Source organism: Candoia aspera, chromosome 1 (genome assembly GCF_035149785.1).
Source record: "Candoia aspera isolate rCanAsp1 chromosome 1, rCanAsp1.hap2, whole genome shotgun sequence".
Classification (NCBI taxonomy): domain Eukaryota; kingdom Metazoa; phylum Chordata; class Lepidosauria; order Squamata; family Boidae; genus Candoia; species Candoia aspera.
In genome coordinates this window covers 117,581,765-117,597,964 of record NC_086153.1, presented here as the reverse complement: position 1 = coordinate 117,597,964, position 16,200 = coordinate 117,581,765, and the positions used below count along the sequence as shown (strand labels likewise).

The window sequence follows — 16,200 nt, the reverse complement described above, 5'->3', positions numbered from 1 at the left end:
GAGCAATGTCCATTGTTTCAGGTGCTGCAAAAAAATTATAATATGGTTGCATGTTCAAGGTTTGTTGGTCATAGATCCTAAGTGACTACAGATACTACTTCCAGCACTTAGCTGTTTTCAGACAATGAACTTTATATGAATAGTTTCAAGCCATTGTCCAGACCTGGGGTTGAAGATCTCAGAGTTGTAGGTTGGCTCTGATGCAAGTGACATTCTTGAGTTTGGTTCACTGACAAAAAGTGTTAATGAATTCTACTGGCTTGCTCTCTGAGGACTTTTCAGAGTCACCAAGACAGGTCTACCTATCAGAACAAGTCACGTAATGTTGATTTGGGGCAGAATGTATTATCCACTGTATCCATGGAACATAGTGGGATACAGGAACCTGGAAAGCTACTTCATATGGTCAGGGTTCATACCTTGAATTAAGCATTGTTTATATAAATAGTGGTTTGATAAGCCATAATTGCCTAAGTATCAAACTGGTTTATAGTTAAGGTGAAAAATAAATGCATTATAGCTTAACTTGATACGTAACCTCAGACGATTCGTACACTGTTAGTATTGTCAACACTTTAGAAAGCTCTCCATGGTTTCAACCTAACTGGAGTTGTATCTGGAGATACCAGGATTGAACTTGAAAAGTTCAGCATGCAAAGCATGTGTTTTATACATCCACATGCATGTAACCTTAGAATACCAGTAATTGGAGATTTTAGCATACCACCTCAGACTGGCCAGCAAAGTAACAACTTACTAAAACAAACCAATTAATACTCCTGTTTTACAGCTGAGGAACAATGAAACAATTAAAGGAATAAAGCCATTATGCTTTTTTCCCTTGTTCTTTTAAAAATAAGTTACTTCAGCAAATCAGCTAACATGTTTTTTATATTTTTTTCATTTTGATCTACCTTTTGTTTATCCTAGATCTCCAGAAAATCAAACAGAATTGTTTTCACAACTTCAGTAAGAGTTGGCAGTACTTAAATAGCTGACTTGAAAAATTTCCATAAACAATTCATATGTGATAACTAATGTTACAGTGTATTATCTAGTGCAATTCAAAATAGTGTATGAGACTAGAAGTTTTAAGTTTAAATGATTTTTAGTATCAGTTTATTTACATTTAGTTCCCTAAATGGATGGAAGGATTGTATGTTAAATTCCCTAAATGGATGGTAAGATGTAATAGCAGTCACAATATCCCATTTGTTTATCAGAATTCTTGTGATGATTTCCTTCGGTTTAAGGAAACCTAAGATTATTCCTATGACATTCTCCTGTGAGAATGTTTTCACAGCTTCATAATTAAATAATATTTAATAAATTACACATGAAGAAAAATCCCTGTGGAGGCATGTATTTTTTAAAACTAAAATTTACAGTTTTCTCAATTTATTTCAGTTATGACTGGTTCCAGACACAAGATTCAGTCACTGTGGTAGTATACACCAAACAAAAGGTAAATAACTTCATTTGCTAGTAAAGATTTCCAGTCTTGTCTTTTTTCAGTATAGTCTTCGCCTTCGCTTCTTTTCCAGCTCCATTATTATCAGATGTTTAAATGTATCTTCCTTTCTAGAGAACATCTTTTTACTGCCCACATGTCTAAAGTTTACTTCTTAGAATACTAGTATGATGCCTTTCCCACTTAAATTCACCTCTACTATGAAGCCTTTACTCTGCCCTAATTTTTAAATCTCCTACTGAAACTAAACCGCAATTGAACCAGATGTACATTCTTCACCTATTTTCCTCATCATTTTCTTCTTAATGCTTCATGTTATTTTGTACGATGCCATCTGCATTGATTGTGCTAGTAATTATTATAGAATAATTATAATTCTATAATTATTATATGGAATAATCAGTTGTAACAGCTGTCTGTACCCCCCATCTCCATTTTCCTTCCCTCTAAAAGGATATGAATTCTGAATTGGTGATAGCAGATGTTCAAGAATGTAAACTAAGAGGAGAAATAATTGTGAAAGAGTACTCGTACCTTGTACATGTTGGTAAGCTCTTTATTGGCATATTAATTTAGTTCATATTAAATAAATAAATAAATGTATTATGACTGCCTTAACATCAAACAAGTTCAGCTGATGCTAATCTAATGTGCATTTGTTAGCTTTTGTATATTTGTGAAGGCTGCATTTATATCATAAAGCAAGAATCCAATTATGTAAAATGTGCTATGCTGTGTGTGGTAGAAGAAAAAGTGTTTATTCTTGGAGCTTTTTTTTCTTTTCACTTGTTCCTGTTCTTGGACAAGATGTTTGAAAAGCAGCAAAACCAAGTGAAAAGTGTGAGATTTCAGCTACTATTACCAAGTTTCAGATTCTTCAATACTGAATTTCAGTAACTGGGAACAAATGAAAAATGCATGTCTGTGTTTTTTGTATTAGGCACATATAATGTGTAGAAATACAGGAAGCATCAAAACACAAAGTCATTGTTTGGAGTAGGTCAGAATTGCCTTCTACAAGAAGCAGCAATTCTTCTAAGTTTTATGTTGGAGTGTTTCCAAGTCCAACTTAAAGAAGCTGTGGATTTAACTAGAGATACAGTGTATATGATCTACCACTGGGCTATCCACTCCTTTCCCCAGTGAAATTAGAGTTCCAAAATATGCTCACATCTTGCTCAGGTTCAGTGATTTGATGCCACATGAAAACCTTTGGTTTGCATATATTTTATCAAAGCTCTTTATTACACATGAGTGGCTGCTCCAAATTTGTTTCTTCCAGGTTAGTGCAAGCCTGTTTTACATGCAAAAAACAGTTTTGGAACTATTACATTCCATGAGAAGAGAGGAAAAGTCCACAAATCTAAGGCTCATTCATGTAGTAATGGAATTGTGCCAAATAGCTCATTGTGTAAGTTTTCATTGTACAGACTTTCATAAACTGAATTACACCATGATCCATGCTTAAACCATTTCACATTTTTTTCTTACCTTAGTGCTTAACAGACTTTATTGCTAATAATCTTAAGTAAATTAAAGACTTTATTTAACCAAATTACATCCCTCTGTTTTAGAACTGAGTTATGCAGTTTATGAAGATATGATAGGTAAGTAAGTATACTGTTTTGTGGTTTAAACATAATTTTTTTTGCTTCATTTTATTAGTATACTTAGGAGCTGATGTATCATGAATATTCTGTTTCAATTTTTTTTCTGGTATTTAAAAAAAATATTTTAAGATACTTAGTGGAAAGAGAAAAAAATAATAGAAGGAAAGCAGGAACAAAGAAAATACACTGAAAGTTTTCAGAATATAAAACTAAGGAATTTATAAAACATTAAATAAAAAAAATCACTATTATTCTTACAAGTTATATTAGAGTGGAGCAGATATAATTGTACAACAGTTCAGCACTTCAAGAACTAATATTAGAATCAGATCAGAGGGGGTTTTTTTTCAATCTTTCTTCCTTACTTTAAAAGATCACAAAAATAAACAGTACGAGAATACACAAGAATACCAATATTAAAATTAAGTTAGACCAAGAAAAAAGACCCGTCCCCTTTAAACCTCTTAAAAAATACCTGACAATACACTATTACAAGCAAATACAAAATAAAAAATACCTAATTATACCATTGTATTACTGTAAAATATCCTAAAATCTATGCCACATCACATTAAAATTCCCATTTAGGATTTTCCCTATGAAACTACTCATGTGCATTGAAATACTATTCCGAAAGAGTATCAAAAGGTCACAGGACCATATCATATAGGTCAATAAACTCTCATTTTTTTTGTATTTCCAACAAAGAAAATATGATGTCCAACCTTTCAAGTACCTTCTCTGGGGAGTCCAATACACTCTAAATACAGACTTTGGGGAGTCCTCAGTTAATGACCGTAATTGGGACTGGCAACTCTGTTGCTAAACAACGCGTCCATAAAGTGAAAACTCACATCACCTTGCTGACTTACAATGGCAGTTCCAGTTGTGGTTGTGAAGTGAATTGCGCATGGTCATTAAGCACAACGTCACGTGACTGCGGCTTGTGACTTCCTGCTGGCTTCTCCATTGATTTTGCTTGTTAGAAGCTGGCAGAGAAGGTTGCAAATGGCAATCATGTAACTGTGGGGCGCTGCAACTGTTGTAATTGCGTACTGGTTGCCAAGCACCCAAATCATGATCACGTGACCATGGTTGAATGGTCACTAAATGAGTGGTCACTAAGGGAGGACTACCTGTACATTTTTTGATGAGTGAATTTTAATTTCAAGTCCATTAATACCATTTAAAAAAATTTAAGGACCTGCAGCCATTAATGTAGCATCAGAAATTCCAGTTCCTTAGTCCATGTTTAATATATCCCAGAATATCCACTTTAAGAATGTTCTTGAACTTTTGTTAAGATATGTTGTGGATTTAATTTCTGCCATAGATTCCATCAAATAAAAAAACATTTCTGGTACCTTTGAAGTAGCCAAAGCATCTGGCCCATATTGCGCCATTAAAACATATTTAAGTTGAAGATACTGCTGCTGTTCTAAACTAGGAAAAGCAAATTTGGTTTGAAGTTGAAAAAAATCCTTAAAATTATCATGACATAATAATTGATTTACAGTTCTAAAGTGACTTTAGAATGAGGTAATTTTGACAAAAACAGCCAATTATTAAGAATTTTTATCAGACAAATTAACAAGAATTTCAGGCAGATAAAATCTAGTGTTTTAAAACTGTATGTTGAAAGAAACCTGGTATTTTTTATGTTGACCTGCTAGATATTCAGATTGTCAGTTACCAGATTTCCTACAATGGATTGTCTGAAATATTAAATGTTTTTTCTGGAATATCTATTGAGATAAAATCATTTGCTTTGTTGTGCTGATCAAGTAATTGCTATGTCCAAGCCTAAGCATTTATTTGGGTCACTTTTTAAAATCACACTGCTATCTTGGTATATTCTGCACAGCACACTATACTTTTATTCAGTCCTAGATGAAAACAGGTATGTGTAATGTGAAAGATACAGTTATGGAGTAAAAATTATTACTGCAGCATCAAGTTAAACTTTGGCAAAAAAAAAAAAAGCTTTCATTTCCAAACTTAAACTTTTATTCCTTAATATTTGATTCCTTGTAATGCATTGGTATCTGCTGAAATTCTGGAATGAGTGCATTATGTCATTTTTTTTTAGCTCTTTTGATAATAAATTGAACATTTCCAGAGGGCTTCTCATGTTAGCATGTTGTAGTCAAGATGGTCTTCAGACACCTTAAAGGGTTTCTACAGCCTGCCGAAATAAAATGGCTGGCAGCTTGTATGTTACTTTGCAATGTGTCCAGCCACTTCCAGTTAAAACAAACAGAAACGAAAAATCTCTGAATAGTACAGGGGATCTTACAGATGTCAAGCAAGTCATTCACAGATGCAGGTTTGGAGATCAGATTATAATCCATTAGCTCCCAAAAATGTAAGTTTTATGCCATAAATTATGGTTTAGAAACCGTAATGCCTATGTTCACAGCCATGCTAAGCCAAAACTAAACAGGCCATATTCTGGCTTAGCATGTTGGATAAACCAGGCTACCTTCTATAGTTTCAAAGGCTTGCTTCAGTACCAGTAAACAATTAATTGAATTACATAAACTATAGATTTTTGTGTCTTTTAAGAAGATATTTTTGGCATGCTACATAAGAGCTGCTTTTCAAGAAAAACAGATCTAAAGTCACAGATGTCTTGTTTGGCAGCAAATCCATCTATTTTAAAAAAAATAAAAATGGAAAAATTTAAGCATCGTATTAATCAGATGAGCCAGTTTGGTGTAGTGGTTAAGGCACCAGATAGAAACCGGGAGACCGTGAGTTCTAGTCCCACCTGAGGTACAAAGCCAGCTGGGTGACCTCGGGCCAGTCACTCTCTCTCAGCCCTAGGAAGCAGGAAGCCCTAAGTTAGCACAGGTGAACTTTTGAAAACCCTTGCCAAGAAAACTGCAGGGACTAGTCCAGGCAGTCACCAGGAGTCAACACTGACTCAAAGGCACGCATGTGCGTGCACACACACACACACATCAGATTCTTGCTTTATATTTTAATTTTTTTTATTGTATACATTTGTATTCTGTTACCCATGCAAGGGGATCAGATCTAAACCCTGCTTAACTATAAAAAATGTGCTTTCAGACTATGGCATACACATATTTTGGAAGTTTTTGTGGGTATGTATAAAAAAAGAGTTTCCTTCAGTAATACTACATGTCACATTTTAAGAAATTGAATGAAATTGCCCTCCAGCAACACTGATGGATTGTTATTTCTAAAATTACATTACCTGTGCAAAATGTTGTGCATGTATTGCTATAGAACAATACTATGTATATTTTTAGTACAGGTTTCTGAAAAAGTAGGAAAGGTGGAATTTGTCTTGAAGAAGAAAGAAAATTTATCCTGGAAAAAACTTGGGCAGCCTCTAGAGAGTCATAATTCTTTTGTCAAATGTTCAGATAGAGGTAATAAATTTTACTGTTTTACTCAAAGTTGATTTCTGCACACCTCCTCCTAATTTTAGGAGATAACATGAAATTCCTGTTCCCATTCTATTCATCTGTAAAGGAATATAGAGCTGACCTTGAGCAAGCCATTAAGGGGGGACTTGCAGAAGTTCTGAGAAAGAAACTCAAAATAACCTCACCTTAATTGTGTTTAGTGTAAGATGGGACAGAAAGAAATTTGGATAGGCTTTTCAGATTCTGTTATTCTTCCTTACTATGGTAAAGAGCATCCCTTGAACTCCTGCTATGCTTGGGTTTTGACCTAGCCTATCTTGACAGGCTGTTAGCATCTGAGTGAATACCTACAAAGATATACCAGTTTTAGGAGAAGCTCCTCTGTGGAATTATGCATAAATGTGTTGGCTTTGTAGTTCAGAACTTCAGTGCCTCCAAGCAGCTTTGGACTGCTTCAGATGATAACAGATCCCATTAATACAGCAGGATGTCCTTCTAACTTGGGATTTTGCTTTGGCCAGAGTGATAGAGTTATGGAAGAGAGTGTGTCTTTTATATTGATGAGGTTTAGGCTTATGATAGCTGCTAACCTCTGAGAATGTAAAGAACTGCCTCCAAAACAAGATGGATACGAATAGTCTCCTGATTGCTCTTGAATTTCTGGCTACCTTTGCTTCTGCTGACGCATTGGTTGATCATCAGTGGCTTGACACACTTATTTCCAAATAAGTTTTCTGGAGAGTCTGGATGAAAAAGCAGCATAAATGATGACTAGAAGATTGTATGGCTCACTGTGACAGTTTTGTTTGCCACTCTGTGAGAAAAGGTGGCTTTTATCTGCTATATTGGCATAGGAGCAGTTTGTAATGATGCACCTTTGCATTACTGTGTCTGTAATTGATTTGTTTCATACTGTAGGGCTTGAATGTGTGGACCAGACTTTTGGCTAGACATGTTCGTCTCTGAATCTATATCTCAGGAATTAAATATATTAATATCATTAATACACCAATAAATATAAATGTTAATATTTTGATATTAAAATATTAATTTAATATTTTAAAAACAGTGGTGCAAGAGAATAATACACTCGTCTGACATAACTTGCAAGAGGCACAAAGTTTCAATGATTTGGATTCAGAAGTTTTGTTCTGTTTCTCTAAAGAGAGTTCAGGTCACTGAAAAATTTCTTCCATGAGCAGAATGAAGATTTTTAATATATTTAAAAGCTAAATGTTTATCAGTGTTAATACCTGAGCAATGTGACTTCAATTAATTCTTCCGTTTCTGTATTTCTAAGGTTTGTATTATAGGAAATGCAAGCTGCTGTCAAAGACAAATGTCAGTCATGATACTAGACTGTTCTGTGTAGGGTTACCACCAGGAACACATCTCCGGGTACCGGTGGGACACCATCTTTACCTCAAACAAACAATTACAGGTAATGTGGTAAAAATTTTACCCTGCTTCTAGAATTTGTTGGTCCTAATTCTGATTTTCAAGGCATGTACAAAGGAGTTGATTCTTTTACTGAGGGAAAAACACATTACAGGTGGTCTTCAACTTAAGACGGCAATTGGGACTGGAATTTCCATTGCTAAGTGATGCGGTCATAGAGCGCGACTACATCACTTGGCGATGGCAATCCCTGCGGTCCTGGTTGCCATCGTTAAGTGAATCTCACTATAGTTAGGTAAGCAACTTCCTGTTGGCTTCCCACAACCAAAGTCAGTGGGGAAGCCAGCAGGAACTTGCAAGTTCCAGGCTGGCAGGCAGGTAAGTGGCTCAAGCCAGGTGTGGGAGGGAGTGAGGGGGTGAGGGGACAGTGCAAGGGAGTGCATGAGAGGCGTTGCACAGGTTAGGAAGGGCGTGCAGGGGTGGAGCACAGGTCAGGAAGGATGTGCAGGGGTACACGAGGTGCCGTGAGGGTTGGGAAGGGCACATGGGGGTGCAGCATGGGTTGTGAAGGGTGCATGGGAATGTGGCACGGGTTGGGAAGGATGCACAGGGGTGTGCAAGTGGCCGGCATGGCATAAGTGCAGAGGGGCTGGGGAGGGCGCCCCGGTGGGGGAGACTTACCCCAGTGACTTGCGACCTTCCCGGCCAGCAGGGAAGATTGCAAATGGTGATCATGTGATTGAAGGGCTCTTGGCAACCGGTCGTAAGTGCAAACAGGTTGCCAAGCACCCAGATCACGATCATGTGACCACAGGGGCACTGCAACAGCCGTAACTTTGGGGACTGGTTGTAAGTCCCTTTGTTCAGCACTGTCATAACTATGTAATATATAATATGCTTGTAAAAGTCTTGGTTAATTAATGCTGTTGATCCATATGACTCCATAAGATCTATGTCTTTATTAGATTTAGTTAAGGCAATTAATCAGGACTCTTTCCATGAATTGTTTACCATTTATAATTCTATTAAATAAGACATTTATTTAATGTCAAACTGGCATTTTCAAAATGGGTCAAACTGGCATTTTCCAATGTCTTTTAATTTCTAACTCATCTTTTGTAGTTATTTAAATTAACTGCTCTTGAAGGATAGTGGAGAAACTTGGGCACATAGTTCTCCAGTCTTGAAAAGTGAAAGAGAATATATAAAAGACAGGTTGTGCAGTAAATGTGATAAAATATTCTAATTAAACCAAATATTTTAAAATATATTCAAATCCCCTAGGTTTTTTTTAACAAAATAATATTTAAAAGCTAGTTCCTGTCTAATATGATCATGCATTGAGGTCTTTGGTTTACCTAGGAATAAATTGCTCATAAATGCCATACGTAGTACAAGTTTTTAATTATTCACCCAGATGTTAATACAGTATTTTTATTCTTAGTATTTTATATCTTTCTGCACTAAAGCTATTTCTAGTATTTAATACTTATTGTTAGGCTTTCTGGGCTCTTCCTTTCTTTAGGTACTGAAATAGTCAAGCCTTACACACCAGTATCGTCTTGCCTGGTGTCACCATTCAAAATCCCCGCTTCCAATGATAAGGCACAAATATTTTTTATGATTAAAATTTATCCTGGAGGACTTTTTACACCAGTGCTTGACACTTTACAAATAGGTAAGAAGGACATTTTTCTTCTTCTCTCAGAGCATCTTAAAATGTGTACTTCCTCTTTTGAATGTTTAAAATATTTTCAAAATATATTGTACATTGTTTTTTGAAATAGTATCGTATAGGCTGCAAATTGCCCGTAATTTCATTTGTTCCATTATTTCCTGCAGAATGCTTAGAGTTTTATGAGATCAATCCTAACTAGTATCTATCATGCGGAATAGATCTTTTAACATTTATTGTACTATTTCTGTACTACTTTGTTTTTTTAACAGGAGACGGTATTTCTTTGAGTAACCCTGAAGGTAATTTTAGAAAATCACAAATCGAAGACGTACAAGATTTGTTTTTATTGGCAGGCGGCACCGGATTCACACCAATGGTTAAACTGCTCAGCTATGCTTTGACGAATGGCGCTACTCTGAGGTGCCTTTCTGTTCTTATACCTAGATGTTTCCTGCTCATTTGGTTCATTCAGTGCCTTTTCTTTGTATTGCTTCAAATAAACTATACTTTGTTAGTTCAAACCACTCAGCTAACTGATGAGTAACCAACTTCTTTAAATATATTCAAACTGGCAATTATTATTATAAAGTAAATTTGATAAATTTATAGAGGACAACTCTTGTATAGCTGTCAGTGGCTATTAGTTAGGTAGATGTGTCTAACTTTACCCTCTTACATCCTGTTCTGTTTTATTTTACTATTTGTATACCTGAACCAAGCTAACTCCATGCTTAACTGCTCTATGAACTTTGGTATTAAAAAACAGTAAGATGCACAGCACGGCACAGACTGTACCTGGGAATGCACATGGGGGTAATGCCAGGTGCAGAAGTACTGAGGAGTTAGCAGGAAAGGCATTACTGATAGCTTAGTTTCTCACACAGCTTGTTTTATGATTATAAAATTTTACAAACCAGCCCCTTGGCACAGACGTGCCATGGCAGAACACAGCATATATACCTGTTATCTGTCACAGGGAGCATTGCTTGTTTGTGCTGATCGCACTGACTTTCACCCCCCCTTTCTTGGGAATCACTAATGGATATAGCAATTTTGTTTTCCCAACAGTGCCCTCTTGAGGGTGTCTGGGGAAAACCCTCCCTCCCTCCCTCCCTCCCTCCTAGTGATACAGTGGTTGTAGTCTAGAGAAATTATTCTCTTATTTAAACCATCTCTAATGTTGTTTGGCTAGAATAGTAGCTTCCCTGGCATAGCTGAAAACCACATCATAAACTTCATACAAGCATGTTACCCTTTGGCTCAGATGCAGCGAGTTTCATGATCTTTATGGCAATCAAGTTGCTGAACTGAAAACATGAAATGATTTAAGTCTAATTAATTTCGTTGCCTTTGTTGACTCCTTGTAACTGGGCACTCTGCCAAATATGGGCTTTTTCCATACTCAGGAGTACCGGAGGTATACTGGAAGATGGTAGTCAATTTCTGTTTTTAAAAGTCTACTGTATGTAGGCACAGACCCCATGAAATGAGAAAACAGTTGAGAACAATTAATTTGTCCTCTTTCCATTCAAGAAGGAGAACAAAGTGGGATGGGAAGGATTGTTCGAAACAACACAGACAGGTGGGGGCACTCCTTTTCTCAGTAAGCTTATAAGGTACACAGTTGTTTCCCCAAACTACCATCTGTATAGGGTGCTGCATTGCTCAAATGCACAGAAGGGATATGAGCAAAGAGAAGGGGCAAATGGGAAGCTGAAAACATCACATCTTACTATTCTCTTTTGTGTTTCAGTGATTTCTTTTAGATCTGTCACTAGTGTTGAATAACTGTGGAATAGCTAAAAGCAGTCTGGGAATTCTTACTGAGATGTTGAGTGTTGTGTTTTTCAAAGAATATTGTTTGTTCACAGTATTTTTAAAAGCTGAAAATTAAATATTGAAATATCCTTTTAAGGGCAGTAAAAATGATGTTCTTCAACAAAACAGAAGATGATATACTTTGGAAAAGTCAGCTGGAACAGTTAGCCCTTAATGACATGAGGTACTGTTTTCCAGAAATTCTAGTCTACAGTGAATTTGTATTTCTTTTATCCTGATACACTGAAGCACTGTCTGCTCTTCACAATATAAGGATGTGATATAAGGTTCTATAATTTAAGCGGTGACTTCTTTTGGGGAAGAACCAATGGAGTTGGAGAGGAACCATTTAGGCTGCCAAATCCAGGCTCCTGCTCCATGCAGGAATCAAAATTAAAGCATTCATGATAAATATTTATTTATTTGATTTGATTTGATTTGATTTCTGTAGCCGCCCATCTCAGCAAGTGACTCTGGGTGGCTGTAATGATTGCCTAAACCCAAATACTCAGTCTCACAAGCTCGGGCTTAAAGATAACTGATTTATTAAAGGAATAGTATGCAAATACAGAGAAAGCTGAGAATGAGCAAAAGCGCGCCAAATACAAACTTAAAAGCCTTGCTTGTGGGCAGGTCCCGCCCGGTCGCCCGTCAGGACGCTCCCCCTCCCAGGTGCTGAACGCCGTTAGATGCGCCTGGGAAAGTAACCTTGAACAGGAGCGCAAACCCAAACATGCATTCCAAGCCCTCAAAACAAGGGAGGGCAACAGAATGGAAAAACCCCGGGTGAAGGGATACGGAACAGAGAATGACATGTGAAATGTTACAATGTTAACGAGACATTAGAATGTGAACATGACATATTGCCCCCCCAAAAGAAATTAGGGAGCCGGTTTGTCAGGATAGGCAGAGTGAAATTGGGCGACGAGACGAGGAGAATGCACGTCTGGAGCAGCAACCCATTCAGGATGAGGGAAATGTTTCCAGCGGACGAGGTATTGTAGAGTAGAGCGCTGGCGTCTGGAATCGAGAATAGATGCCACCTCGAAGTGTTGCTGGTTGTCGATCATGAGGGGAGGTGGAGGAGTGGGTTGTGGGTGCCAACGGTCCGATGACAGGCAGGGTTTGAGTAAGCTGCAATGGAAAACAGGATGTAAACGTTTAAGGTTGTGAGGTAAATCGAGTTTAAACGTAACAGGGTTGAGCTGAGCAACAATTGGAAAAGGACCGACAAATTTAGGACCAAGTTTCTTAGAGGGTTGTGGGGACTTGATAAACTTAGTTGATAAGTAGACTTTGTCCCCGACTGCAAAGGATGGTTCTGGGGAACGCTTTGCATCAGCATGGCGTTTATAGGCAGCTTGGGCATGTTGGAGGGCAAGTAGAATATGAGACCATGAGTCTTTGAGAGAGTCCGCCCAGCCAGCGAGGGTGGCTGGGAGCGGTTGAGGATGAGGAAGTTCAGGAATGGGAACAAATTCGCGTCCAAAAACTGTTTTAAAAGGAACTTGACCAGTGGTTTGATGAATGGAATTGTTGTAAGCGACCTCAGCAAATGGGAGTAGATCGACCCAGTTGTCTTGCTGGTAGTTAACAAAAGCTCTGAGGTATAGCTTCTACTTTTGCAGGGTCCATTTCAATGCCCTGAGCTGAAATTCGGTAGCCTAGGTAATCAATTTGCGACTGATGAAACGCACATTTTGACAGTTTTGCGTACAACTCTGCTTTTTCCAATTTAGCCAGTACCTGACGCACCAAGTGGATATGTTCCGACATGGTTTCTGTATAAATCAATACATCATCCAAATAGACTAATACCCCCTTAAATAGGTGGTCATGCAAGACCTCATTGATTAACTGCATAAAAACCCCGGGTGCCCCAGATAAACCGAATGGTAAAACTTTATATTGGAAAGCCCCAAGAGGACAGTTGAACGCTGTTTTCCACTCATCCCCCTCTCTTATGCGAATGCGAAAGTAAGCTTCTCTCAAATCCAGTTTTGAGAAGATTTTACCTCTGGCCAGATGTGATAACATATCTTTGATCAGGGGCAAAGGATATTTATTTAATATTGAGACCGCATTGAGCCCGCGGAAATCGGTACAAAGCCTTAATGACCCATCCTTTTTTGGCCTGAATAGGACAGGCGCTCCTACCGGGGAATTAGCAGGCTCAATGAAACCCCTAGCCAGATTTTTGTCAATGAACTCCCTTAGCGTGGTAAGCTCTTTGGGAGACATGGGGTATATTTTTGGGTGAGGCAATTTTACATTTGGTAAAAACTCAATGGCACAGTCCGTTTTTCGGTGGGGTGGCAAGCGATCTGCTTCCTTTTCCCCAAATACTTCAGCAAAATCTTGGTACTGATTGGGTAGCCCCTCAAGAGGTTGAAGCGTTTGTACAGTGGTATACGCTACCCCTCCCCCCTCCATGTCCTCCAATAGGTCCTTTTCGGGTACTTTGTAAAATCCGTCCGCAAACGTCACAGTTCTATGCAGCCAGTTGATGAAAGGGTTTTGTTGCACAAACCAAGGCATCCCCAAAATCACCAGAGGACCCCCCACTGGAGCTACCACAAATGGCAGCTTTTCCTGATGGGAGCCCATCTGCAAGGCGACCAGTCCCGTGGAAAGATTAACTGCTTTCCCTCCCGCCATAGTTCCATCCAACTGGGTGAAAATCATGGGTCTTGGCAAAGGGAACGTGGGCAGTTCTAGAGCCGCTACGACATCAGGGTGCATTAGAGAACGGGAGCAACCCGAGTCTAGCATGGCCCACACTTCCACGGTTTTGGTTTGTGAGCCCAGCTTAAGTTTAACAGTCAGTGTGGGAAAGTTTCCACTCACCGAATCATGGTTACGCCCGGTTTCTTCCACCTGCCCTAGGGCGCCCTTCAGGGCAGGTGGTAGGCTTTTCCCGCCGGCTGCTCGAATTGCAACTCTTCCTCCTCTTCTCCGAAGGGTAGGTCGGGGGGGGTCCAGTTCCGCGAGGGCTGCCTTCAGTTTTCGCGGTGGAGCCGGAGCAGGCGTCTTTATCGCGGGTTTCGTCTGTCGTTCCTCTGGACGGCGTCTCGGGCACGACGTGGCTCGATGCCCTTCTTTCCCACATCGGAGGCACTGACCCTTGGAGAACCGTTGCTCCCTCTCTTCTTCCCAGGTTTTCGGTTTGGGGCGGCTGGCAAGTCCAGATGCGCGCGCTCCTCTAGCGAGACGTGTTTGTCTAAGCTCTTTGGTATGGGCATAGGTTCGTAGGGCATTTTCTGCGCTTCCCGCCAACTGGATCCACCCATATAGCGTTTTGGGATCATCTCTGCCCAGAGCCCATCGAAGGATTTCGGGTTCAAGCCCCTGCTTGAACAATTCGATGATTGTTGGCTCAGACCAGTCTTCCACTTTTCCTGCCAAAGCTTTAAACTCCAACGCATATTTGGCAACTGAGAGGGACCCTTGGTAAAGTTTCCGCAGGTCATTTTTAGCCGTTTCTTGAGCTAGGGGGTCTTCGAAATGCTCTTTAAGTGCCCACAAAAATTCATCGAAGTCCTCTAACTCGGTTGCCTCAGCTTGGCATAGTTGCACATACCAATCCGCTGCCCTTCCTCTCAGCTTGTTGGCAATGAAATTGACCTTGCCGTGTTCAGACCGAAAGTTCCGACCCCAATCTTCCATATAATGCTTAGCATTCGTAATAAAGAAGGAGAGCGTTGCGGGATCCCCATCAAACTTCACTCCAAATGGTGGGAAGGTTCTTGCCGGCTCAGCTGGCTGTGGCGGTGCCGCGAATGACAGCGTGCGCCGAGCCCCCACAAGTGGCCGATCCCTAGGAGGTCTTGCCTCTCGCTCTCCCCTTTGATGGGCTGATCGAGTCTTACTTCTCCCCCGGGTGGACAGGGTGCTGTGCCTGGGGTACTGTGACGGCTCTTCCTCCCAATCCTCCGGGGTGGGCTCTGCCTCTCTGGGCTGATCCTCTCTGGGTAGATCCTTGAGGATCGTCACTATTAAATCCATTTTATCTTCCAATGCCCTCATACGGGCCGGAGTGACCGGCTCCTCCGGGGGTTGGTTGGTTATCACCACCTTCGGTGACAGAGGGACTTCGTGCTCCCAGGCCAATTGGGGAGACCCCCTCCCCGTGGTTCTTTCCATAACAGATCTCTGTTCACTCCTGAGACTCTCCTGTATGGATGTCAACAGCTCGTCCAATTGGGTATCTCGCAACTCCCGACGTGCTGCTCTTTGCGCTCTCGAGGTTAGCGCTGGCCGGCTTTTGACCACCTCCCGCTCTTCTTCGCCTCCCTCACTTACGCGAAGTTGAGGTTCTGTCATCGCTAGCGTTCCCTCTTATCCAAGGATTGGATGGGGCCAGCGGAAAATGGAAAAAATGATTCTCAGCTTTATGTAATGATTGCCTAAACCCAAATACTCAGTCTCACAAGCTCGGGCTTAAAGATAACTGATTTATTAAAGGAATAGTATGCAAATACAGAGAAAGCTGAGAATGAGCAAAAGCGCGCCAAATACAAACTTAAAAGCCTTGCTTGTGGGCAGGTCCCGCCCGGTCGCCCGTCAGGACGCTCCCCCTCCCAGGTGCTGAACGCCGTTAGATGCGCCTGGGAAAGTAACCTTGAACAGGAGCGCAAACCCAAACATGCATTCCAAGCCCTCAAAACAAGGGAGGGCAACAGAATGGAAAAACCCCGGGTGAAGGGATACGGAACAGAGAATGACATGTGAAATGTTACAATGTTAACGAGACATTAGAATGTGAACATGACAGTGGCTTACAACAATAAAACCATAAAACAATTAAAACAATTATAATTAAAACAG

The 16,200-nt window shown here is 39.8% G+C and overlaps 1 protein-coding gene across 3 annotated transcripts in view; it reads left to right on the top strand.

Moving 5' to 3' along the window:
• The window catches only part of LOC134503705 (cytochrome b5 reductase 4), a 50,755-nt gene that overhangs the window by 30,950 nt on the left and 3,605 nt on the right, over positions 1 to 16,200 (top strand). For 2 of the 3 annotated variants that reach the window (XR_010068574.1, XM_063312610.1), the window contains exons 7-14: positions 1,408 to 1,465; positions 1,925 to 2,018; positions 3,046 to 3,078; positions 6,360 to 6,482; positions 7,780 to 7,920; positions 9,403 to 9,555; positions 9,825 to 9,975; positions 11,471 to 11,557. Coding sequence is in view for 2 of the 3 variants with exons in the window: in XM_063312610.1 (XP_063168680.1) it covers positions 1,408 to 1,465; positions 1,925 to 2,018; positions 3,046 to 3,078; positions 6,360 to 6,482; positions 7,780 to 7,920; positions 9,403 to 9,555; positions 9,825 to 9,975; positions 11,471 to 11,557 (840 nt within the window). In the remaining variant the exon portion in view is untranslated. The remainder of the gene's footprint in view (positions 1 to 1,407; positions 1,466 to 1,924; positions 2,019 to 3,045; positions 3,079 to 6,359; positions 6,483 to 7,779; positions 7,921 to 9,402; positions 9,556 to 9,824; positions 9,976 to 11,470; positions 11,558 to 16,200) is intronic. The other variant, XM_063312618.1, reaches the window with a different exon arrangement.